General features: G+C 41.9%; 1 protein-coding gene across 2 annotated transcripts in view; it reads left to right on the top strand.

Annotated features, from left to right (window-relative positions):
- The window catches only part of CFAP54 (cilia and flagella associated protein 54), a 116,199-nt gene that overhangs the window by 82,443 nt on the left and 10,288 nt on the right, over positions 1 to 23,468 (top strand). For both annotated transcript variants that reach the window (XM_081209623.1, XM_081209624.1), the window contains 16 exons: positions 949 to 1,118; positions 1,921 to 2,017; positions 2,312 to 2,462; positions 3,232 to 3,389; positions 9,736 to 9,921; positions 11,505 to 11,631; positions 12,410 to 12,565; positions 12,780 to 12,888; positions 13,762 to 13,873; positions 15,076 to 15,168; positions 16,118 to 16,259; positions 17,679 to 17,861; positions 18,711 to 18,919; positions 19,773 to 19,955; positions 20,747 to 20,853; positions 21,463 to 21,616. In XM_081209623.1, the coding sequence (XP_081065749.1) occupies positions 949 to 1,118; positions 1,921 to 2,017; positions 2,312 to 2,462; positions 3,232 to 3,389; positions 9,736 to 9,921; positions 11,505 to 11,631; positions 12,410 to 12,565; positions 12,780 to 12,888; positions 13,762 to 13,873; positions 15,076 to 15,168; positions 16,118 to 16,259; positions 17,679 to 17,861; positions 18,711 to 18,919; positions 19,773 to 19,955; positions 20,747 to 20,853; positions 21,463 to 21,616 (2,337 nt within the window). The remainder of the gene's footprint in view (positions 1 to 948; positions 1,119 to 1,920; positions 2,018 to 2,311; positions 2,463 to 3,231; positions 3,390 to 9,735; positions 9,922 to 11,504; positions 11,632 to 12,409; positions 12,566 to 12,779; positions 12,889 to 13,761; positions 13,874 to 15,075; positions 15,169 to 16,117; positions 16,260 to 17,678; positions 17,862 to 18,710; positions 18,920 to 19,772; positions 19,956 to 20,746; positions 20,854 to 21,462; positions 21,617 to 23,468) is intronic.

The raw sequence follows: 23,468 nt of genomic DNA, 5'->3' as shown, positions 1-23,468 counted from the left end.
GGTGCTTCCCTTGGGAGGAGTGCTGGGTGTTGGGTCTGGCTTCTCCTGCAGCTTTGGAGCTGCCTGGTTAGTCAGTTGCCTGCCAGTCACGTCCTGGCACCCCTAAATGTGGGCTAGTTCTGAGGTAAGGGTATATGTTAGAGCTTTAGGCAGAGAGGTGTTGGCCCTTTGCAAGAAATTCAAGCCATGTCTTCAAAGATAGAATTGGGAACACACTCTTAAGTGTGCTCCTGATTTTTTGCAGCCGAATGTTGGCACTTTGAGAATTAGGTTCCTTTTTCTGTCACTCTGTAGTGTGACAGGAAAAGGTGCCAAATTAAAAAACAAACCAACAATGAGTTTGGGCTGCAGAGAAAGAATCAGGAACACACTTAGCAACACCACTCATCCTCTGGTCAAATTCAGTTCCTCACCTCTGCTATAGTCCCTCAGCTGGCAGATCTTCAGTATACTCTGAATTAATGTAGATCAAGGCTGAAATATATTTTTATTTCATTCCACTTCTTCAAGACAAAGTCCCATATAAAACCACAACCAAAACTGGCTCCCAGGCAATGGACTGGGAGCTGGTGACTAGAACTTAATATCTGATGAGAGATCTCATGCATTTTTGTGATATGTATTCAATTATAACCTACTAAAGATAAAAAACAAAGTAAGAAATAATTATTTACTCCCTGTCTGTCAGCATTGGCTACTGTGGCCTACAAATGTGTGCAAAGTATAGGACAATTGTGTTTAAAGAATCAAATGTATAACTAGTCAGTACAACTGTTAATAATATTCAAGCATTTTAATGAATGTCTAGGATTCAAATATATATCCTAAATGTTGTATCAGAAGCATTCCAAAATTGTGGATTCCAATGTAGAGTAGGCAGTAAGATTTTTCACGAACTTCTTATTAGTTCTTTGTAAACTGTTCAGTAATGGTGATCTATTATTTTAGGGGATTTTATTGGCAGAAGCTGAAGAAAGGATTAATTCAGTTCTCGAAATCATACAAAATAAATATGGCACATTGCTTTATGAGTGTTCAGCTTCAGAATTGGAGACTGTCATTGAAGCTAAGCTTCAGCTTGCAGCTATTGCTCAGCAAAGACTTCAAACAGCATTCAGGTAAAAAAATAATCCAGTTTTCAGCAGCACATTTGTTATTTCCACTTCTTTTTTAAAAAATTCTAGTGGAAAAACAGTGTCATTATGTTAACATTTTTTTTTTTTAAAGAAAAGCTGACTTTATCCAAAATGGGACAGTGGTCTGGAAATGCTTGCTTTCAAGAAAAGTTGAGACCATTGGCCCACACACATACTGTGCTGGTTATAATCTGTGCTGATAAGTGGGCAGTTTGGTATCCATGTGCCTCGCTAATGGCTGGGTAGAGAAGGGGTGGATTCAGGTGGTAACAAGATGCTGCCACACAGTCACATTGAGTTAAAGCATTACTGACCTAGGTGTTGGTACTGTCATGGTCCAGGAGCCAGGAGACATCTCCAGAATACGTTCCAGTCATGACAAAAAAGTACACTATATGACTATGCCCTAGAACAGTTGGTCATGGAACTGACCTGAGGGGCAATGATCCTGCACTTAATCTATAGTAGCACTCAGGATCTGGTGATGATGAACCAATTGTTGATATACTGATTGTGAACAGTGACCAAAATGCTATCGAATTCAACTTTAAAAAATTTATTTTATTAAATTTCTCTCAGGCTTCCCCCTAAAGAACCCAGGGTGGCAAACAACAAAGCAGCAAAATGTTAGCTATTTCTGTTAAAAACTCCTGTGGTTTATACTATGTTTCCCCATGAATACAAACTAAATTGATGGCAGCTGATGTGGGTACCAGAACGATTGCTTTAAAATAGGAAATACTTAAACTTCTTAAATGTTTAATGATATGTTTGCTTATCACAGTGCTGCTTTGGCCTTTTCGGCAATAAAACTTCTTCAAGATGCAACAATTTTCAAGAAATCACTTGATTCAATTAAAAAACCAGAGAGAAAAATAGAGGTATGTGTCAAAATATCTTGACAAGTTTATGATGATAAGGCACACAGAGCTAAAAAAATAAAAGTGCCTTAAAGTTATAGCCAACTCTGGAAAGCATATGTGATCCTTTTAGATTAATACATGTCTATTGTGTATTGTAACCCATTTAACTAGAAGCAGAACAATTGTTTTCATAAATAACTCAATATATGTACTAGATTACTTTACATTTTTCTGTACATTAATGATAAATTATTCTACAACAGAAGAATTGAGCAATGCACCCAGTTAGTTTATTTTTCCCATGTCTTTTAGATAAATGGTGATATAATTTATGTTGAAGATTCCAATCTGCTTCACAATGTAACAGCACGACAACATATGAATATACATATATGGCTGAGATGTCGTTTGGCATTAGTGACTGCGATGACAGCACAGGCACGAGGCATTGAAACTATGAAAGGTAGTATTTGACCTTAAAACTACTGTTAATTTGTTGGGGTGTTGGGTGTATGCTCTGTGGAAGCTCAGTCAAGTGGTTCAGCTAACCACAGAAGAGAGAATCTCTTCACAAATTCTTCACTCGAATCTACAGTTCCACCAGACAACCTTCAACAATTTCTGCAATCTCCTACCGCAACCCACTTAGCATGCTGTAACCTGAGCCCTTTTATACACAGTTACTTGCCAAATCTGCCCAGTAACACAGATAAGAGAGTCACAGGATGCCTGCAGCTGCATTCTGCGGAATGAATCGTCTGCTGACTCATGGAGAATTAACTGCATTCCTTAACATAATTCACCAAGATGTTTTGTCCTACTCACCCTAACACTTTTACTGTGATTATTACATTGTTCAAAAAGGTTCTTCCTACTTAGGTAGCACTCAACTCCAGCTGCATCTTGCAAGCACTGTATATAAAGCTGCATTACTAAAAGCAGATGTGGCCTTCCTTTTAGTACATTCATGGTTAGGAAATCAGGCAGCACTACATCTGCGCTAAATCACTACAGTGAAGGCAATGCAATGCTCACAGGATCTTGATCATGTTTGTCAATATCTTTAAGTAAAAAAACAATAGATGCTAATATGCATGCTTGAAATGTTATATTATTAACATATTAAATGTTCCATTATCATTTGTCAATATTACGATAATTGAAAATTGTATGTGCTGCTGTTTGGGAAAATAATGTGTGTACTGATGGAGGTGCATTTCTGCTTATTTGAGAAAATGAATTGAAGGAGTGCTCAAGTCTGATTGGTGAGGTACAAATGGAAGCGGAGGAATTCAATGATGTTGAGACACTTGCCGAAATTACAATGCAAGCTGTTATGCTTGGCCTGCAAGAAGGAAAACCAGTGGCTGACATTAAGTGTTGTTTACAGGTTTGGACTCATAACTGATTTATGAACTCTTTCCCAGTAAAATTGGTGTAAAAAACATTAATTCTGACACAATTCATGGATTTATTTTAGCTAAGTGTCTTAATATAAAGTGTGGTGTCCAACTAATTGTTATTCAGAATAGACCCATTGAAAGTAATAAACATGACTAAGTTAGATCCATAGAATTTTTTATTTTATTTTTTGCATTTTTCCATTCCATGCATTTGTTTCCTTTGCTGTGTCATTCTAGTTTTTCTTATCACCTCTTTTAAACATCTAGTACAACATCTAATAGGGACACGGGTGGCGCTGTGGGTTAAACCACAGAGCCTAGGACTTGCCGATCAGAAGGTTGGTGGTTCGAATCCCCGCAACGGGGTGAGCTCCCGTTGCTTGGTCCCTGCTCCTGCCAACCTAGCAGTTCGAAAGCACGTCAAAGTGCAAGTAGATAAATAGGTACCGCTCCGGCGGGAAGGTAAACGGCGTTTCCATGCTGTGAGGAGATGATTAGCTGCTTGTGCGTAAAAGCGTACTCCCTCAGAGTTTCTGCGGCTCCACAAACCTCTGTGCGTGACAGAGCTCCTCAGACATGTCTGCTCTAGTCACTCGTAGAGTCTGACAGTGGCTGCCGGCGGAAGCGCTTCCAGCAAAGAAGCTCCTTGACGGAAACGCGTCTCCTGGATTCACGGCGTGACAGTTTCCGGCGAGGCATGGGTCTCCCCACGGGCGCCTCAGATACTTCCCCACTGTTCTCACTGGAAGCGTCTCTGAGCCCTCCCTCCTGCTCGCATTCCCTCAGAGATTCACTCCTCCCCCTGCTGGTTCCTGCCTCAGCTGTTGAGTCTCTTTCTTCCTCCCTGAGACCCTCCACCACCTGATGCTCCGATGGCAGTTCCCTGACATCCACCTCCCCTCCAGGGCCCCCCTCACCCCCTCCCATTTCCTCTCCTCTGGGAGATGAAGGGTAAAAACCCCGAAAAGAATCTTCTTCATCTTCAGACGTCTCGAACAATTCCCTCCATCGATCGCCGTCCTGGCTCGCTGCATCCTCCTCCTCCTCGGAATCTGTGAACCCCTCCAACTCCTCTTCTTCGTCGGTGGTGGCAAAGTATTTCCTCCGGAACCTCGCTACGGGCTGAGGTTTACGTGGGAACCTCTGATGAAACGTTTCTATTAAAACTTCGTCATTGACATCCTCTGCCCTAACCCAGGTGTTTTCCGACTCCGGTTCCCCTTCCCACATTACCAAATACTCTACTTGATCTCCCTTCCACCTGGAATCGAGGATCTCCTCAACCTGGTAGCTGTGTTCCTTCTCCTCCATTGCTGGCCCCCTAGTGACCCTCCCTTCTCTGTCTCCTTTATACGGTGACAGCAACGACCTGTGGAAAACTGGGTGCAGCTTCATGTGGTTCGGTAACCGGAGTCTGAAAGCCACTGGATTGACCTGCTGCGTGACTTCAAATGGACCCAGCCTTTTGGGTCTTAACTTCTTACAACCCCCTTTGAATGGTAACCCTTTGGTTGACAGCCACACCTGGTCCCCCACCCTAATGGTTTCACCTTCCCTTCTGTTTTTGTCTGCCTGCCTCTTATATTCCTCCTTAGCCCTGTTTAAGTTAAGTTGGAGCTGGCGATGGATCGCTTCCATTTCTTCAACGAACTGTTCTGCAGCTGGAACGCTCCAGTTCTCCCCTTCCCCCCCTGGGAAGGCTCGGGGATGGCACCCGTGATTAGCCAAAAAGGGGCTCATTCCCGTGGACACGTTCTCTGCATTGTTGTAGGCAAATTCTGCCAACGCCAGCTTCTCCACCCAATCATTTTCTCTGTCATTCACATAACACCTCAAATACTGCTGGAGGACACCATTAGCTCTTTCCGCCTGCCCGTTGGTTTCTGGATGACGGGCAGTTGAGAAATTAACTTCAACATGCAGTAAGCTCATGAGCTTCCTCCAGAACCTGGAAGTAAATTGTTTCCCTCGGTCTGAAACCACCCTCAAGGGGGCGCCATGCAACCTAAACACATTTTCTACAAACAATTTAGCGGTTTCTTCTGCTGTGACCGCATGTGAGCAGGCTATGAAATGGGCCATTTTAGTTAACAGGTCTACCACAACCATGATGGCTGTTTTCCCTCTAGACCTCGGCAGATCAGTCATGAAATCTATTGCCACTGTTTCCCATGGTCTTTCAGGTGTGGGTAGTGGTTCTAATAAACCTGCCGGTGCCCGCCTCTCCCCCTTGGCTCGTTGGCATTGGTCACACCCTCTCACATACTCCCGCACATCTTCCCTGACCTTGGGCCACCAAAATTCCCTGGTAACCAGCCACATGGTTTTGTGTTGCCCAAAATGCCCTGCTGTGGGGCTATCGTGCAGTTGCTTGAGTACCTTCTCCCTTAATTCCCCTTCAGGTATATATAACGCTCCCTTGTAGTACAACGCCCCGTTTCTCTCCTCAAAACCCCCGGGTTTGTCTCCCTCCCTCCTGAGACCCCTGAGTTTGTCCTGGGCGTATTCATCATGCACTGTTCCCTCTACCAATTCCCTTTGCCCCACCAATACCGCCCCACACACCCAGCGGTCTTCTGGAATGACATGTGTCTCTTCGGGTGCCCCCTCCCCCTCCAAATATTCGGGTTTGCGTGAGAGAGCGTCCGCCCTAACGTTCTCTGGGCCTGGCACGTAACATATCTCAAAGTTAAATTTGGAAAACTCCTGGGCCCATCTCAACTGCCGTTGGTTGAGCACTCGCGCAGTTCTCCAGTACTCTAGATTCTTATGGTCCGTGCACACTTGCACCTTATGTTGTGCCCCAATTAGCAGGTGCCTCCATCTCCGGAAAGCCTCATGAATAGCAAGAAGCTCCCGGTCGTACACCGTGTAGTTCCTCTCGGATTTGTTCAGCTTTCGCAAAAAGAAGGCACACGGTCGCCACTCTGACTCCTCCTTCTCCGGCTGCAGAAGAAGCACCGCCCCTATGGCTCTGTCAGATGCGTCTGTTTCGACCCTCAGCCTTTTTTGTAAATCGACATGCAGAAGTTGTTCTTCAGAGGCGAAGGCCCTTTTCAGTTCCTCAAACGCTCGTCCCGCCTCCGCCGTCCAAACAAACTTCTTTTTACTGCTGAGACAGTCCGTAATGGGCGCCGTCAGGTGGGCGAAGTTTCGGATGAACTTACGATAAAAGTTCCCAAACCCTAGGAACCTCTGCACATCCTTCTTGGTTTTGGGTGTTTTCCATTCCAGCACTGCCTGAACCTTGCCGGGATCCATGGCCAATCCCTTGTCTGACAGGAGGTACCCCAGGAATTCCACCTCCTTGGTATGAAACTGACACTTCTCCAGTTTCACCCACAGCCTGTTGGCTCGCAGCCTGCTCAACACTTCTCTGACGTCTCTCACATGTTGCTCCTCATTCTCCGAATACACCAACACATCATCTAGGAAGGCGACGCAATTCTTGTAGAGCAAAGGACCCAGTACGTGGTTCATAAACGCTTGAAAACACGCTGAGCCTGCTTGTAATCCAAAAGGCATAACGAGATATTCAAATGCCCCCAAAGGTGTGAACATGGTGGTTTTCCATTCATCCCCTTTCCTTATACGTATCAGGTTGTACGCCCCCCTTAGATCCAGCTTTGTAAAAATCTTTCCCTTCCGCACCCTGGTCAAAATATCATCAATCCTGGGCATAGGGAAAGCCACTGGTTCTGTCACTGCATTTAACAGCCTAAAATCACATACAAGTCTCGGCTTGTTCGTGTTTTTTTTATCCACAAAGAACACTGGGCTACCTCCCGCTGCTTTGGACTCTCTGATGAAACCTCTCTTCAGGTTCTTGTCAATGAACTCTCGCAACTCCTGCATTTCTCTGTCTGACATGGCATACAACTTGCCCACAGGAAGCTGTGCTCCAGGGAGTAAATTGATCTGGCAATCAAAGGGTCTATGCGGGGGTAGTTGGTCAGCTTCCTTCTCGCTGAACACGTCGCTGAGATCTGCATACTGTGGTGGTACCTTCACCTTCTCCATTACTTCAGTCCCTGCTAGGGTGGCTTGGGCCCCTGCTGAACCCTTTTCCCCTTTGCAGTGTTCTAAGCAATGTGCCGAACCAAAGGAAACCACTCTTTGATGCCAGCCCACCAGCGGATCATGTAGCGCTAGCCAGCTCATCCCCAAAATAATGGGAGCGCCTCCCAAGGTGGCCACATTAAATGCTATCAGTTCTGTGTGCCTTGCCACCCTCATTATCATTGGGACGGTCTGCAAGCTGACTCCTCCTCCCAACAACTCCCTGCCATCGATCGTGGTCACCTGCAGGGGGTTGCTTAAAGGGATAGTCTGTATCTGGTGTTCAGCAGCAAACTCCTTGCTCATAAAATTGCAGGAGCTGCCTGAGTCCAACAGCGCCTTTATTTTTAGGGGGTGTCCATTTTGCAGCTCTAGCGACACTTCAATCACTAGAGCAGGTTGAGGTGCTTCTGGCACGGGCACTTTCACTGCTCTTTGGCCTGGCTGCAGTGCCCCGACTGTGGCAACCAGGCGTTGGCTTTTACCTGCTCTGTTTCTCCCTGCTCTCCTCCCTCAACAGCTCCCACCATCCCTTGCCATTCCTTCCTCTGGGGGCAGACTCTGGCAAAGTGGCCTGGCTGTTGGCAGAGGTAGCATTTCCGGGCGCCCTTTCCCTCCTTCTTAACCCCCTCACTGGGTTTTGAAAATGCGCGCGCGCGCGCTGTTCCGATTTCCATCGGCTCTGCAGGCGGGAAAGCTGGCTCAGGAATGTCTGGAATGCGGAACTCCTTCCAACGTTCCCCTCTCCCTTCCCGCCTCTCCAAGGCTCTTGCCTCCTGGCGCGCTCCTATGGTCAGCGCAGATTTGGTCAGCTGATCCATAGACACCGCCCTGGGGCTCCGGGACAGTTCATCTTTTACAGCCGAAGAAAGACCTTCTTCAAATAACATCTGAATGGGTGCCGCCGATAAATCCCAACCCAATCTGTGTACCAGCATGGTAAATTCAGTCCAGTACTCACGGACAGATCGGCTTCCCTGCTTGCAAGCCATTAGCTGCCTGCGCACCACCCCTTCCTCAATATCGCAGGAAAACATGATATCCATTGCACGAAAGAACTTCATCGTGTCCTTTAGTACGTCATTGTGCGTTGCCATCAGGGGCCGAACCCAGTCCCTCGCCCCCCTCTCAAGATGCCCAATCACGAAAGCAACTCGTGATTCCTCATCAGGGAATTCATCAAACTGCACATTAAGTGCATATTGCATCTCTGTCCTAAAGGCATGGTAATCCTTGGGGTCCCCCCCAAACTTCTGCACCAATCCTGGTACCTTTCTGGGGAACTGAGTGGCTCTCCCCTTCTTGTCTGCATCCTGAGCCCTTCTCTCCTCCAGCCTCGCCGTCTGCAGCGCCAGTTGGACCTCCAACGCTCGGTATCTGTCTTCCAAGCTCGGACCAGTCCCAACCCCTGCTCCTCCGGTGCCGGCTGGGTCGCTCATGATGCTTTCTCCTGCACAGGCAGCGTACAGAGACTGTCAGACTGCTGTGAGGAGATGATTAGCTGCTTGTGCGTAAAAGCGTACTCCCTCAGAGTTTGTGCGGCTCCACAAACCTCTGTGCGTGACAGAGCTCCTCAGACATGTCTGCTCTAGTCACTCGTAGAGTCTGACAGTGGCTGCCGGCGGAAGCGCTTCCAGCAAAGAAGCTCCTTGACGGAAACGCGTCTCCTGGATTCACGGCGTGACAGTTTCCGGCGAGGCATGGGTCTCCCCACGGGCGCCTCAGATACTTCCCCACTGTTCTCACTGGAAGCGTCTCTGAGCCCTCCCTCCTGCTCGCATTCCCTCAGAGATTCACTCCTCCCCCTGCTGGTTCCTGCCTCAGCTGTTGAGTCTCTTTCTTCCTCCCTGAGACCCTCCACCACCTGATGCTCCGATGGCAGTTCCCTGACACATGCGCTGCTCTGGTTCGCCAGAAGCGGCTTAGTCATGCTGGCCACATGACCTGGAAGCTGTACGCCAGCTCCCTCAGCCAATAAAGCGAGATGAGTGCCGCAACCCCAGAGTCGGCCCCGACTGGACCTAATGGTCAGGGGTCCCTTTACCTTTTACAACATCTAATAGAATAGTAGGTACCTATTACAACCATAGAACATCTCTAGTCACGTCCCATCATATGAAGACTTCCCAGCTTGTCTTTCCTTGACATCCTAGATTTTCATTTAATTTTTCTGCATCTGCTTGGTTTGTGTTTCCTCCGCCTTTTGAGAAACATTTGAGAAACACTCCGCTAGACTGTAACTGCATATGAATGTATTCTGTTATGTTTTTATAGAATGTCATCAGGTTACTTGAAGAAAAGACTCTGATTTCTCCACCAGCTTCTTTAACACTAGTGCAGAGTATGCTTCTGCTGACTGACATAATGAAAACACAAGCAGGAGAGGATTCAGATAATCAGACGTCTAAAACTGATCAAATGGATGTATTAATTATGGCACACACAATTGTTGTCCAACAGGTGAGTGCATTCTGATGATTTAATGCTAGTTTAAATTTGTTATAGAGTTTACTGTCTTATTACGGTGTAAAGGTATACACAAGTCCATGCAATATGGAAAGACCATGCTGAAGTTCTAGGGGTAAAAACAACAACTCCGTCTGTCTTTAGTGCCACACTATATGTGATATTAAATGTGAGGTGGGTGTTGGCTATTCAGTGGGATCAGAGGGAATTTAACACTCAGTGTGAGAGGGAATTTCTTTCTTCCCTTGCTATAGTTCTGAGGAAAACCCCAATGAAGGGTTTCCTCTTTCCCAATGAAAATATTAGATTCATTAGGATGACAACAGGTGAGAAATGAGTTAAATTTCTACACCATGCATGCACATTAGATACAAGATGCATTTAGTGTCAGGTGTAGCTTGGCTCTTAAAATGTGATCATGTAGGAAGCAATGTCAAATGCCATGGGGCAAAGAATGGAGTCAATTTTGACTCGGCTCCTTGGGATTTAATAGGCTCAGTTTAGATGAGAGAAGGCTACTATTGGTATGAATCCAACATTTTTGGATCCCAGCTGTTCCCTTCAGAATGCAGGCTTGCAGTCATTGCTCATCAGCTGATAGGCAGTGAGTTCAAGCCTGTTGGATTGGCTGTGTCACTGAGCTTCCAGTGGGAAAGCAGGCATGAAGTCACTGTCAGCTGATGGGTGGTGACATCAAGCTTGCTGATCAGCAACACTTCAAAGCACCAGCCAGGACTCTTTGCAAGCCCAGTGAGGTCCCAACAATCTTCATTTCACATCATTGTCCAGTTTGTCGCATAGGATTCTCCATCCTGACTTAAATCCGCATTCCTTTACTAGCTTGCAATGAACTGTCATAGACTGGCTGGATGCAGAAGAGTAGTGGGGGGCACCAGGTGTGGAATCCCCAAGGGGAGGAGACTCAGAGCCAGGGGACTGGTGGTGGGATGGCAATGAATGGTCAGAGGGGGAAGAGGGAGCAGACTGGGAGGAGGTGGTGTCGGAAGCTGAAGAGGTAACAGGGTTTAGTGAGCAGGAAGAGTCTGTGGCAGAGAGCAGTCTAGAATCAGAGGCAGAAGTGGGGGCTGGAGAGGAGGTGGGCCAGGAGGCAGAGATGAGGCAGGCTGCTGAAGAAGCCAGGGGTTCTCTCTCTCCTGGTGCGACCAGCTCCCCTCCAACCTGGTCTCCCAGAACCAGAAGAAGTATGAAGAGGGTGGAGCAAAGAAAGGCAAGACAATGAAGTCTCAGATTGCTTGGGAAGAACTTGGTAGAGGAGGAGCCCTCATTGGGGCACGATCTGCTGGGGAGAGTTGCTGTGCTCACTAGGTCTGGCCTCCTGAGCTGTCTTTTTCTTTGAATAAAGAGTTAACTTCTCTGATGCTATGTGAGTTACTGCTGACCTGCTCCCGACAGCCATTCCTGACATGAATGGAGCATTTGTTCCAGCAGCACAATCCTTAATAACTCTGAAATCTCTGAATTCAAAAGACCTAATAACAGTGACAATTGCAGGGATCTGTTTGTATAAGAGTAATCGGATTAGCAAATTTTCATTACTAAATCACTCTTTTTAACAGTTATATATTTTGGGACAATTACTTGAAAAACCTACAGCTGATCCTACACTGATAACTCTACTGGAGCCTTTGAAAAACATATACCTGCCACATATCAGATTACTGGCAAAAGTCAAACTGAGAATTGGTAAGGAAATTTAAGCGTCCTGCAAAACATTTTATTATTTATAAAGCACATCTGATATCCAGGTACTACAATATATTTCAGTTATGTTAATTGCAACTTTAAATACATAAATATTTTTTCCTGGAATCAGTAATGGAAAGATACTAAAAATATAAATTGTAAAGCAACAGTTTAAACTATAGTTATTGTTGGCTATACTCAAATAATGAGACTAGGTTAGGAATATATACAGTTCTGTTTTTGTTGGCTGTCACAGTTTAGTCTAGGACAGGCTTCCTCAACCTTGGCCCTCCAGATGTTTTTGGCCTACAACTCCCATGATCCCTAGCTAGCAGGACCGGTGGTCAGGGATCATGGGAATTGTAGTCTCAAAACATCTGGAAGGCCGAGGTTGAGGAAGCCTGGTCTAGGATGTCTAGGATTACTGCTCTTCAAATGAGAAATTGTAGTAAGGTTTATTGGTTTGTTGTCATCTAAATATTGCACTTACTATAACTTGCCTTTTTCAGCTGCCTTGCATATGCTCAGATGTAGAACTATAAATATATCCGCAGTCAATTTAGTGCTAATGTGAGATATCTCAAAATATTGAGATATAGAGTGACATTCACAGCATGTTTAATTTTTGTTGTCAGCTACTCAGACATAATTTTTTGGCTCTTAATTTTTTAAAAAAGAAAAGGGAATGTATTTTATTTTTCACAATATTTGATTTTTGTTCTTCATTGGGTAACACTTTCTTGCAAGTATTTCTTGATTTCTGTTTCTTGATTTCTAGCACATACATTGACTCTAGAATTATCTTGCATGTCTAAACCACAATCTGAGTTCCAGTGGGTAAAAGCCCTCCTACATACAGAAACAGCACTGGACCTATGTGCTGCTTCAGTGAGACGAGAGTTTGATCTGGAAGCAGAACTTCTTTTTCGGAAAGGTAATATGCAGCTCATATCCCCACAGTATTTCTATACCTGTGTTGTGTACATCGTACATAGGGGCCTCAGAGGGCATTATATTGTGCTTTTTTAAAGAAAAAAAAACAGGCCCCCCTGATATCTTCATATGCCGCCTGGTTGCAAAACATTGCTATTGAGCATTTTCTGCATTAGCTTGTCAGATTAATTTGTGTGTCTCTTTTTTCTATTTAGGGAAGATAGAACGACAAATTGATTGTATGGGTGTTAATAAATCAACAGTAGCTGTTGAGAGTTTGCTGGATGCCATAAAGTTAAGTCTTGGTAGTTACCAAAATTTTGGGTAAGCAGCTGTTCAAATTCTTTTACCTGTGTGTTTTGAATTGGTGTTTTTATTGTCCTTTTCTAGTAAAATAAAGGCTAACAGATATCCTGCCCCCCTTACTTAGAAGCCAGGCCTCTTATTTATTTTACAAAATTTATATACCACTTGATTGTAGGAAAACCCCCTCAAAGTGGTTTCAGTACTTACCCCCAAGTAAGGATGCAAGGACGGATGCCCTTTTTCTACAGTGCAACTTGTAAATTGTGTTCTTATCCACCAGCTCTGATGCACATCTGGAGCCCTTATGGGCATTGCTGAGCTGTGGTCTCAGAGAGGCATGTTTTTTTTTAAAAAATTGTTGGTTAATGATCTGAATGTCTGGATTTCCCACCAAACACACAGACAATTTCCCAACATAGCATGGGTACATCTTGAAGTGCTCAGCATGCTATGTGCAAATCCTAAGGAAGCTTTATTCAGGAACTAAATGGAATGCAAGGTTTCTTGGATGTAAGGGTGTTTTCACACAGAGGCTTAAAGTGGATTTCATGCATCACAGGTGTGCATGTTTGTTTGTTTGTGTCATCCATGTGCCACTGTCCTCATCCAAGAGGCAGTCCTCACTTGCCCTCCATTTAATTTGGATTTTCCTAATCCACTGATAATGCAGTAAAGAGGGGAAAAAATCCAATTTAAGATTGCATTTAGTGTGCTGTGGATACATTGAAGTGCATTGTGTGGGTGTTTCCCCTGCATTGTGGTGACATGCAAAATGTCATGCCCCGGCTTCTATTTGCTTGTTGCCAGAGCACAACCTAGCCACTTTGTTTCCATAATGATTTGTGTAAAGTTATGTTACAAGCTTCGTGGGCTTGTTTGTTTGCTTTGCAGATTGATTAGAAAATCATACATGGAGGTAGCATTGCTATATTTTTATTTAATTACAAACAAGGAGGAATCTCCAACTTCTGGTTCACTGAAGGGAAGAACATTTAAACCAAGGGTATGTACCATTTGTCTTCGACTAAAGGCATGTGCATACAGTAGCTTTAGTTCACAAAAAAATGCCTGAACATGGCCACTGACAATGCTCTAACCATATCAAAGTAAGTCTTATTGAATTTAATGAGGCTTGTTCCCAGGTAAGTGGGGATAGATCAAGATTTTTCTTTTGCATGAATTTGTCAAACATTTATTCCCAATGAACTATGACAGCTATGTTGACCCCTGCAATCTCTTGTTTGTCTTGTGGAGTTTATTGAATCACTACATCCAAACCCCAATGAAGTGCTTGTGTAGTTATACTAGTCCTTTATTATAACAACTGTTTCCTTATTATGTGTAAAATTGTGGTAAAAAGCAGTCTCAAAAACAATGAAAGACTGTTTAAATTCCTGAACGCTGAAGGACCTCTCCTGTTTTGGACCCCCAGTAATTTCCCAAGAATTAAGCAACTAAGTCAAATGTTTCAGCTTTGATTCTCTGTAGCTTTGCACAAAATTTAGAAGTGTTGTAGTTTTATCATATTATATATGGGAACAACAACCTTTGTTTTTTGTCTTCATTCATTTTAGCGTTCTTGTTGTCATGTTTTTCTGAACAAAGAAACTGATACCGTATTCTTTGAGCATATATCACTCCTATCTCCCCCTTTTTCTCACTGTCACCACAAAACAAAGAACTGGATTATAAAGTACTGTAATACTTTATTCTTCAGGTGCACATGTTTAGACCTGGCATGCCATTTACTCTACCTGCTTGTCTTTTTTTTAATGCACAAATTTTAAGGGGCCAAGTGTATTAGAGGAAATGCCAGGAGGTGTAGCTTTTCATGCAAACAGAAATTCCCTCTTCTTCACAATTACTAATCATGCAGGAGTTCTGTCCTCTTTTGCATGTGGCTGCTGTACCAAGTTTATACCTCCAAAACAAGCCATCCGAATAGCTATTTTGGTCAAGATAGAGAGACTGCAGTTTAAGATTTTATATCAACTTGCCTGGGAGTAATTCCTATTGCACTCATTGGGGGTTTACTTTGGAGTCAACATGCATAGGACAGCACCATAAAGAAATAAGAATTATTTTTTCTTCATGACGTTCCAGAAGTTTTTACAGTATATTGTGTTGTTTAAAAATGCTTTCCCATAATATATTGATTCCCTCCCCCCCAAAAAAAAACTAAATTTGAACTTGCGTTAAATTTAGGCTGTCAGCAGACATCGTGTTAGTTCGGAAGAAATTACAGCCCTGGAAATGTACAGGGTGCAAGCCTGGATTGCAATACGAGCTGCTGCACAGGTTTGGGGCTTATTTTTGTAATCTTACTTATAGTTCTTTAATAATTATTAATTTGACCTACAGAGGAAAAAACCAAACATTCTACAGTTTACATTATAGGAAGGAAGAACGATAGGGTCTTAACAATTTTCAGTGTAATCCTCTGTTCTTTCAATATTAGTCAATATCTTTTGTATTTTTGGGAAATGGCAAAAACGTGAGCAAGAGCAACAATTAATTTCAGTAATATGACCATTAATGCTAATTTCAAATTGTAATTATAAATGAGTGATTTTTAAGTATTCCATGACTCCCTGGGAGGGAGGATAAATGTGACCGAGTTCAGTTTAAAGGTGGATCTCCTTAACTCATAGTGATTCCCCCAAATTTGCACTTTTCTGAATTTTGAAATTCAGTTCTCCAGCCAAGCAATGAGTAGAAAAACATACATACTAAGGTAAAGTGCATATAAAAATCAATTTATTCATGAAAATAACAGGGAACCTAGAAGCAGTTATTTCCCATACGTGGAATGTCATAAGACTCTGGCGGTAATGGAAATGGTCGTTAGCAGATTAATACACTGTATGGGCCTAGACTGAGAGGTTTTATTCTTGTGCAAATGCACCTAGGAGGTTAAAGGCAGTAAAGGAGGAACAAAATCACCCTACTGTTGCATTGCTTGCTTTTGGTTAAGTGCCTTATATGTATGCACGTCTGTCTATCATGTAGTTTGGCACCTGTGCAATGTAGGTAGATAGGTCTGATTCGAAATTGCTTGTATAATAATTAAATTATCAGTGACTGTGATACAGCATAAGTCAAAATAACACAGAGCATTTCTACAGCCATTTATATTATATATATATATATTGTGTATTTATTTTTACTGCTAATTTTCTGATTTACAGTTTTAAAGCTACTACATATTACAATGAATTAAATCTGATCAAATACATCTTGATTCTAGGTCAGTGAAGCTATTCTGACTTCACAGCAATTAATTGGAAAGAAGCCTGTTAAATTGTATAACATGAGACAGAGAGCTCAAGAAAACATGCCGGAATTTGCTCTGCTGGACCTCAGTTCTTCCTACAAGGACTTTTTGTCTGGTATTTGTCTGTTAGCCTTGTGTTATTCTACAGAACGTATGTTACTGAGTGACTGAAGAAAGCCATACGAAGATGGCTAATTTGGCAGGTGTATTTTAAAAATATCCACTTTCACATATACCACAAGAACAGCACCTGCACAAAAAGGGATCACCATACTCCACAAGACATTAAGTACGAGTTATCATACAAAAAAGTGAGGTACAAATGCCAAAATAAATAGCAGAACTGTTTTTCTCTCTCCCTGTAGATGAGCACACAGGCATCACACCAGGCTGCTGCAAAATGTCTCTCCAACCTGCTCCCTCTGTTCAATCAGGGACCAAGCAGAGGAGGCAGGCTGGATAGTAATATGGGAGACAGTGTCCCAGAATGGGCTGGTGTGTTTCCTGTGTGCATGCTATGTGGCAACATGGTACTGTTAAGCCAAGCGATAGTCAATAAGCTCACCACCCGTATCTCAGGTTGTGAGGTATAGAGTACTATGTGGCAGTGAAATGTCATGGTGTGTAATGTGTAAACCAGTGCCTAGCTAAAGATAGTATGCACCAGCTACTGCTGAGTGCTTTTGAGCCTCTTTTGGCACAGCATCCTGTGCCCTAATCTGTGATTGATCAATTCAAAAATTAGCACCTTTTAGCTCTATTTCTGGTTTCAGCTGCAGTTAGGAGGAGGAATAAAACAATTGCAGTATAGGAGTTGAAATGAACACACAGCTGAGCAGAGTTTGACACAGAGAGAGCATGATCAAACAAGTGTCTGTTCCAAGACATGTGCAGAGTGGATTAAAGTAATCAGCTGAAACATAGATTACCAAATCGCTTATTTGGTAATTAGGGGTTTCACCACGTTTTGATGCATTCCTACAGGTAATAAACTGGCCCATACAAATCCCTCATTGGTTTAGGAGTGCTATCACACTGTAGTAATTAATGGATCATCAAACTTCAGAAAGTTTGATCTAAAGTACAATGGGTTGATAATATAAATAAAAAAAAGCAAATGAGAAATTTTCCAATTTTCAACTGGTTTAAAATACGGGATTGTTATAAAAGGCTACTAAGACCAAATATTTCACCACTTAAAATTGGTATTTGACTTTGAAATAGATATTGATCATGGTGTTAAAATGTGACAGGAAACCAGACCCCCCCCCATATATTATTGTATTGAAGTACTTAGAGGATTTTTTGTTCCATGCACACTGATTGCACTGTTATTAATTATGTAATAATCAACAGTAAACCCACAATAACTAGAAATGTCTTGATGGGGCTCCATTGTCTTACAGTTGGTTTCAATTTATTTTATGCTAAACTGTGCACAATGTGGAACTTAAAAAACAGCAACTAATTGATGTCATGTTTTTTGTGTGTATTATTGAAGCTGGAATTGTGAAACATGTATTTTGCTTTCCAGAAGGATATGACGTTTGCTACAAAGTTCCTGTGATGACTTTGCCACATGAAGATAAAGCAGAAAGTGATGGAGCTGAAAGCGCTCCTCTTGAAGACGTTCAGTGCAAATTGAAGATACCCTGGGTCCATGTAATTCGCTACAATACTTACTTAACCAGACACTTGAACTTGAGCCCCATGCTTGGTAGGAAGTATCTCTTTTTAGAAAGACTATTGTCTTAGTGTGCTGTGCACAGACAACTGTTTTTCTGGAATTATTTCCGTATTGCTTTTATCATAGTATTTTTTAAAAAAATTTATTTTATTGAAAATTTTCAGTGGAATAATAAAGTGAAAGAAAAAGACACTTACAATACAATGCAATATGTAGCTATATAAGTAATGCTATTATTCCAATGAGTATACAATTGCTTTTTCCTTAGTATTGACCGTCACCCTACATCTGTGTCTTGAATATTATTCAGTATAATGGTGGGAGGGCATCTACACCCCTGATGTAGACACTACTGAACTAGGTGGACCAATGGTCTCAATCAGGGTAAGGCAGCTTCTTATGTTCCTATAAGAAAAAGTAGGCCTGGTCCCATCCCAAATGTGAGTATTCTTAAAATGCCTGGAGTATGGAACAGTTCCCTGATTAAAGGTCCCAGAAAGCCTGGTGCCTAGCCTGCCAGTAACCATATTAATTTTGTAACAGATCTATATGACAAACTTGTTCACTGGAGTTAGTTACTACGAACTAGTGATATCTGAAATGTCCTGGTTCAGAAAGCAATGAATAGTAATAGCGGTGGTGGTTGCTGCATATAACAGTATGGATTTTTGAGACATACAGAAACGAACAATGGCTTGCTTGTTTGACATCATTTGGTCCACAGCTTAAGAAAGAAAATGATGCAGAGTGGAGAAATGATTATTGCAGAGAGATAAAAACGATACTACGAATAATAAGATCATGATTTGTTTAGTGTTTATAATGTGTGCGTATTATGAATTGGAGTAGAAATAGTCATGAATTATCTTCTCGTCACAGCTGTTCCAAAAGCAGGTGCAGGCTTATTTGCTAAAGAAGATGTGCTGTTCACTTCAGTGTTTGACACAACAGTTACCCTGCGCTTAGCAGAATTGCATTCATTCTTAAAAGTCTATCTGCTTATATATTCTGGCTGCTGCCTTCAAGAACCTCCAAAACAGCTATATGGTTTTGAAAAACCTTGCTATAGTATGACTGTGCTTGGAAAGGTAATTTGTTAATAGTACTTAAAAAATATTTTTAAGCATTTACTGTGCCATTGAGAGCGTGCTCACTTATGGCTTATGTGTGTGGTACGGAAGCTGTACTACCCAGGACAGGTTGGGGTTGTGCAGAGTTGTTAAGGCAGCAGAGAGCATTGTTGGCTGTCCACTCTCCACCTTAGAGCAGATTTATGCCACAAGGTGCCATAGGAAGGCACTGGACATAGTAAAAGATCCATCGCATCCTGGTCACTGTCTCTTCGAGCTCCTGCTGTCGGGACGGAGATACAGGACGATGAAGACAAGAACGAGCCGTCTTAAGAACAGCTTCTTCTCCAGAGCGATCTCGGCCCTGAATGGGAAGCCTGGACTTTGAAAGTCATCTAATCTTCCTTGCTGTATTATACTGTATTGTTTTAATTAGTGTTTTTATAGTTGTTTTGATTTTGTGTGGAGTGCCCTACCTGGGTGGATGGAGCAGCCAAGTAATTTCGTTGTCCCCGAGAGGGGGCAATGACAATAAAGATATTATTATTATTATTATTATTATTATTATTATTATTATTATTATTACTACTTTCTGTATTTATGGCCCCTTCCTACGAAATATTAAAGGCGTCTCACAATCAAAATAATACAGAATAATAAAAACCACGAGTGATTACCAACATTGGTGATACTCAGAAAAGGCCCGTTCATTTTCCTGCCATGAGGAAAGCTCTTCAGAAATCAGACATATTGTGGAATTTTTGTTTGGCTTCTTCTGAGTAAACAAATGTGTATGGTTTTTCAAACAAGTTTTATATTGGGAGAAAAACTTGAACAAAGATAAACTTATGCTTAATTATTATAATTTTAGTCACTCTCAGGAGCACTGTTACCAAAAAGACAAACATCATGGAAATTACCTGCCAGTCTTGCTTGTAGCTCTGAGATGGACATTCATTCAGACAACAAGGCAACCAGTACTCCCATCAGGGAACTCTGTGTGCAGTGGTACCTTCCATCTTTGGAAAGGTCATTGAAAGAAGGGGAAACTATGGTAAGATTACAGAATTGGTGCTCTCTTTGAACATAAAGCATGAACTCCTTACATGGAGTAAAGTAAGGCTGTGGGTTGTGCCTGATGCTGCATTCCTTTCTAATTAAATCAAACACTGATTGATGTAGAATAAAAATACAAAAAGCTAAGCCAATTTAAGTAAATGTGGGATTCTTTAATTTATCTCATTCCCTTGGTTAAGAATTGGTCTCCTGCTGAATTAGTTATATAGTAAACCCAACACAAGAAAATATTTCTAGCAGACAAAGTACCGTATTTTTCGCTCTATAACACGCACCCGACCATAACACGCACGTAGTTTTTAGAGGAGGAAAATCCGTAGGCATGCCACCCGTAGGCATTTCCTCCATAACACGCACAGACATTTCCCCTTACTTTCTAGGAGGAAAAAAGTGAGTGTTATGGTGCAAAAAATACGGTAAATCAAACTGTTCACACTCTCACAAGGATCCAAAGGCCTGTGTAGAAAGGTGTGTCTTAAGCAACCTACAGAACTAAAGTAGAGAAGATGTTTGATGCAGGGGGCTTCAGAAGTTAGATAAGATTTTCTACATTCTGTTATTCAGCCAGAAGTATAGCAAAGCAATCTGCTGGGTGGAGAATTAGGTACCAATTCTACAAATACATTTTCTTTAGTTTTTACCTTACAACATATAGTGTGTCCATCTATGGACTAATCTAAATGTCATTTCTACAAGGATAATAAACATCTAATTGAGGTGTTATTTCTATACCTATTTCTGTTATATATCTTTCCTTCCTTTGTGTAGGTTTTGTTTGTTTATGCTTATAATACAAAAGCAGTCAAAATTACCAACATCAAGTCTTTCAATTCAGCCAATGTGTATTGTGGTTATTTGTGGATCCCACTGAACAGGTAACTTAATGTATTAATTTTGCTGCATGTTATATTGTATGTGAAAGAACATTTTTGTGCATGCTCTGGGTAGTTTGTGTTAAAATATTGCCTTCCACTTATTCTCTTCCAAAACCTTCCCCTTCCTCTTTTGTTCTCCTTCTGAGAAGTTAAGTGAGCAAGAGGCCCAGTCCATGCCTTCTGGATTGTTTGTCACCATCTCTCTCCCCCCCTCCCCATTTCTGTCAACCAGTGCCATACAAAAACACTGCTATAATTATGCATAAAGAGAAGCAAAGAAAACCATCTTAGTAAAGAATTTATTTTTATTACCCAATGAAGTATATTTTACTTTGTATGTATACAGTACAGTGGTACTTCGGGTTACAGACGCTTCAGGTTTCAGACTCTGCTAACCCAGAAATAGTACCTTGGGTTAAGAACTTTGCTTCAAGATGAGAACAGAAATCATGCGGCAGCGGGAGGCCCCATTAGCTAAAGTGGTACCTCAGGTTAAGAACAGTTTCAGGTTAAGAATGGACCACCAGAATGAATTAAGTTCTTAACCCGAGGTACCACTGTAATGATAGTGCAATTGTATTGTGTTAACATTTTTTTTCTTTTTTTTAGTGTTATTGCTGTACGTGAAAAGCTGTCTGATCTTAAGCTACAAATTGAAATGTTAATGCAAACTGTGAAGACTTCTCAATTAGAAAGTGAAACAGAGAGACATTCAAGTTCAGCGAAAACCGTGGCAAAGGTGCCACTTGATGAAAAAACCAGGGTATATAAAAATTGATAATTCAGGAAGCACTCCTACAACAATCAATGAGTGTGGCATTTATATGTATTTTGTGATGCTGTGAAGTTATGAAGAGTAACTGCACATGGCAATTGCAATAACTTCCATTCACTACAAGGCAGAATTAACCTTTCCTACCATACATTTTAACCATCTTCCATTTACTTCTTCCTTTTCTGTAGGGGAATTGCTAAAACATATAATACAGGCAATATGCTACGTTTCCAAATTCCCCCATACTTGGGAGTAACCCTGATGTGAGCACTATGTTTTAAGAGACCATTACGACTAAACAACAACAATTCTGACAAAGGCAGCTAAACTAATGATTGTTAGAAAGCAACGTAGTTGCTGAAAACTACTTCAAAAGAGCTTGCTCCTAAGATGCTTGCCCTATTCAGAGTAAAATTACATGTAACATTTTTTTTTTAAAAAAAATTTTATTGGTTTTTCAACTTTTATAAAGACAAAACACACACAAAAATAACAGAAGACAAAAACATGTATAAATTCAGAAAATCTTAATTTCCTAACCCTATTCCCTGACTTCCCCCACCCCCCCCTCGTGCATCCCAATTCCCAAAATTGTGTCAGCAAATTGGTATTTCTCCTCTTAACCATCTTATTCATCTTGTTACCTCTTTTATAAAGAAATATAGATTTTCCTAAGTTGGACTCAAGTTCTCTTCCATCGATTTCTCATTTTGTCTTAGTTAAAAGTCATATTAACCAAACCTAAAGGTCTTGAGTGTTTTTAAGATTCTCTTCTTCCCTCCCTCCCATCCCCGGTTTTTGTCCCTTCCCAATACAAATCCAAAATAACAGTTCTTAGCCTGGGTTCCTCACGTCCGAGGCTTTCATGTCTCTTTCAGTCCCTCTCCGCCGGTCTTGTTGGTAGTCCTTTGTGTCAGTCATCAAGTCTGGAAAAAGTTCTTTCTACATGTAACATTAAAGGCATGCCTGCCTCACATGCTTTGGATTACCCATATTTTTTCTTTATAAAAAGCATCTGTCTGCTCCCTGATCTGGATAAGAACTGTGATGTGGGGAGGGGACATTCTGACTGTCTTCCAGAGGGCATTCCACATCCTTTGGGATGGTGCCTCCTACTGGAACTTCTACTCATTTTCTTATCCGATGGATCCTTATTTCATTAGAAGCCTTTGGTGATATACTTTGGACACATCCACACCAAATATTTTAAGCACATGGCTTCCCCAAGGGAATCCTGGGTACTGTAGTAGTAGATGCTGGGAATTGTAGCTCTGTGGGCACTTTGAAAAGCCAAGCATACAGTGCCTACCAGATCACTCCTGTCTGCATGCTTGTTGTGTTGAAATGGTAAAAGAAAACTTAAAAGGTTAGTGAGGCAGAATGTACCTTTACAGAATGCTAATCCTCTAGACATTATTGGGATAGCACCTCCCACTGGAACTCATAGGCAGAGCCAAACAATCTGCCATTGTCAGATCAGTTCCTGGTGCAACTAGACTTCTCCACTGCCCTTTCCCTCCGCAGGAGCTTATGGGAAATGGTTTTTACTTTTTTTGTCAGCCATAATTCTTAGACTTTTTGTTAGCAAAACCATATTCACTTTTGTTTAAAAAAAATCAAGAGAGACAAGTCTAGAAATTTCCTTGTGATCTGTTTGCGATAACATCAGTGGAGTGGAGTGTTGCCAGTACAGTTGTTGTATGATGAATGCCAAGGAAAAAGTAGACCTTTATTTTCAAAGTAGGAGACATTTATCATGTGACACTTTTTCTTCAATATCTATTTTAATAAATGATTAATGATGCATGTGGTGGCATTTTACCTGATGGATATTGTGACA

Source organism: Podarcis bocagei (genome assembly GCF_964188305.1).
Source record: "Podarcis bocagei genome assembly, chromosome: 10".
NCBI lineage: Eukaryota > Metazoa > Chordata > Lepidosauria > Squamata > Lacertidae > Podarcis > Podarcis bocagei.
The sequence above is the reverse complement of the archived record's forward strand: the minus strand, read 5'-3'. Positions and strand labels throughout refer to the sequence as shown.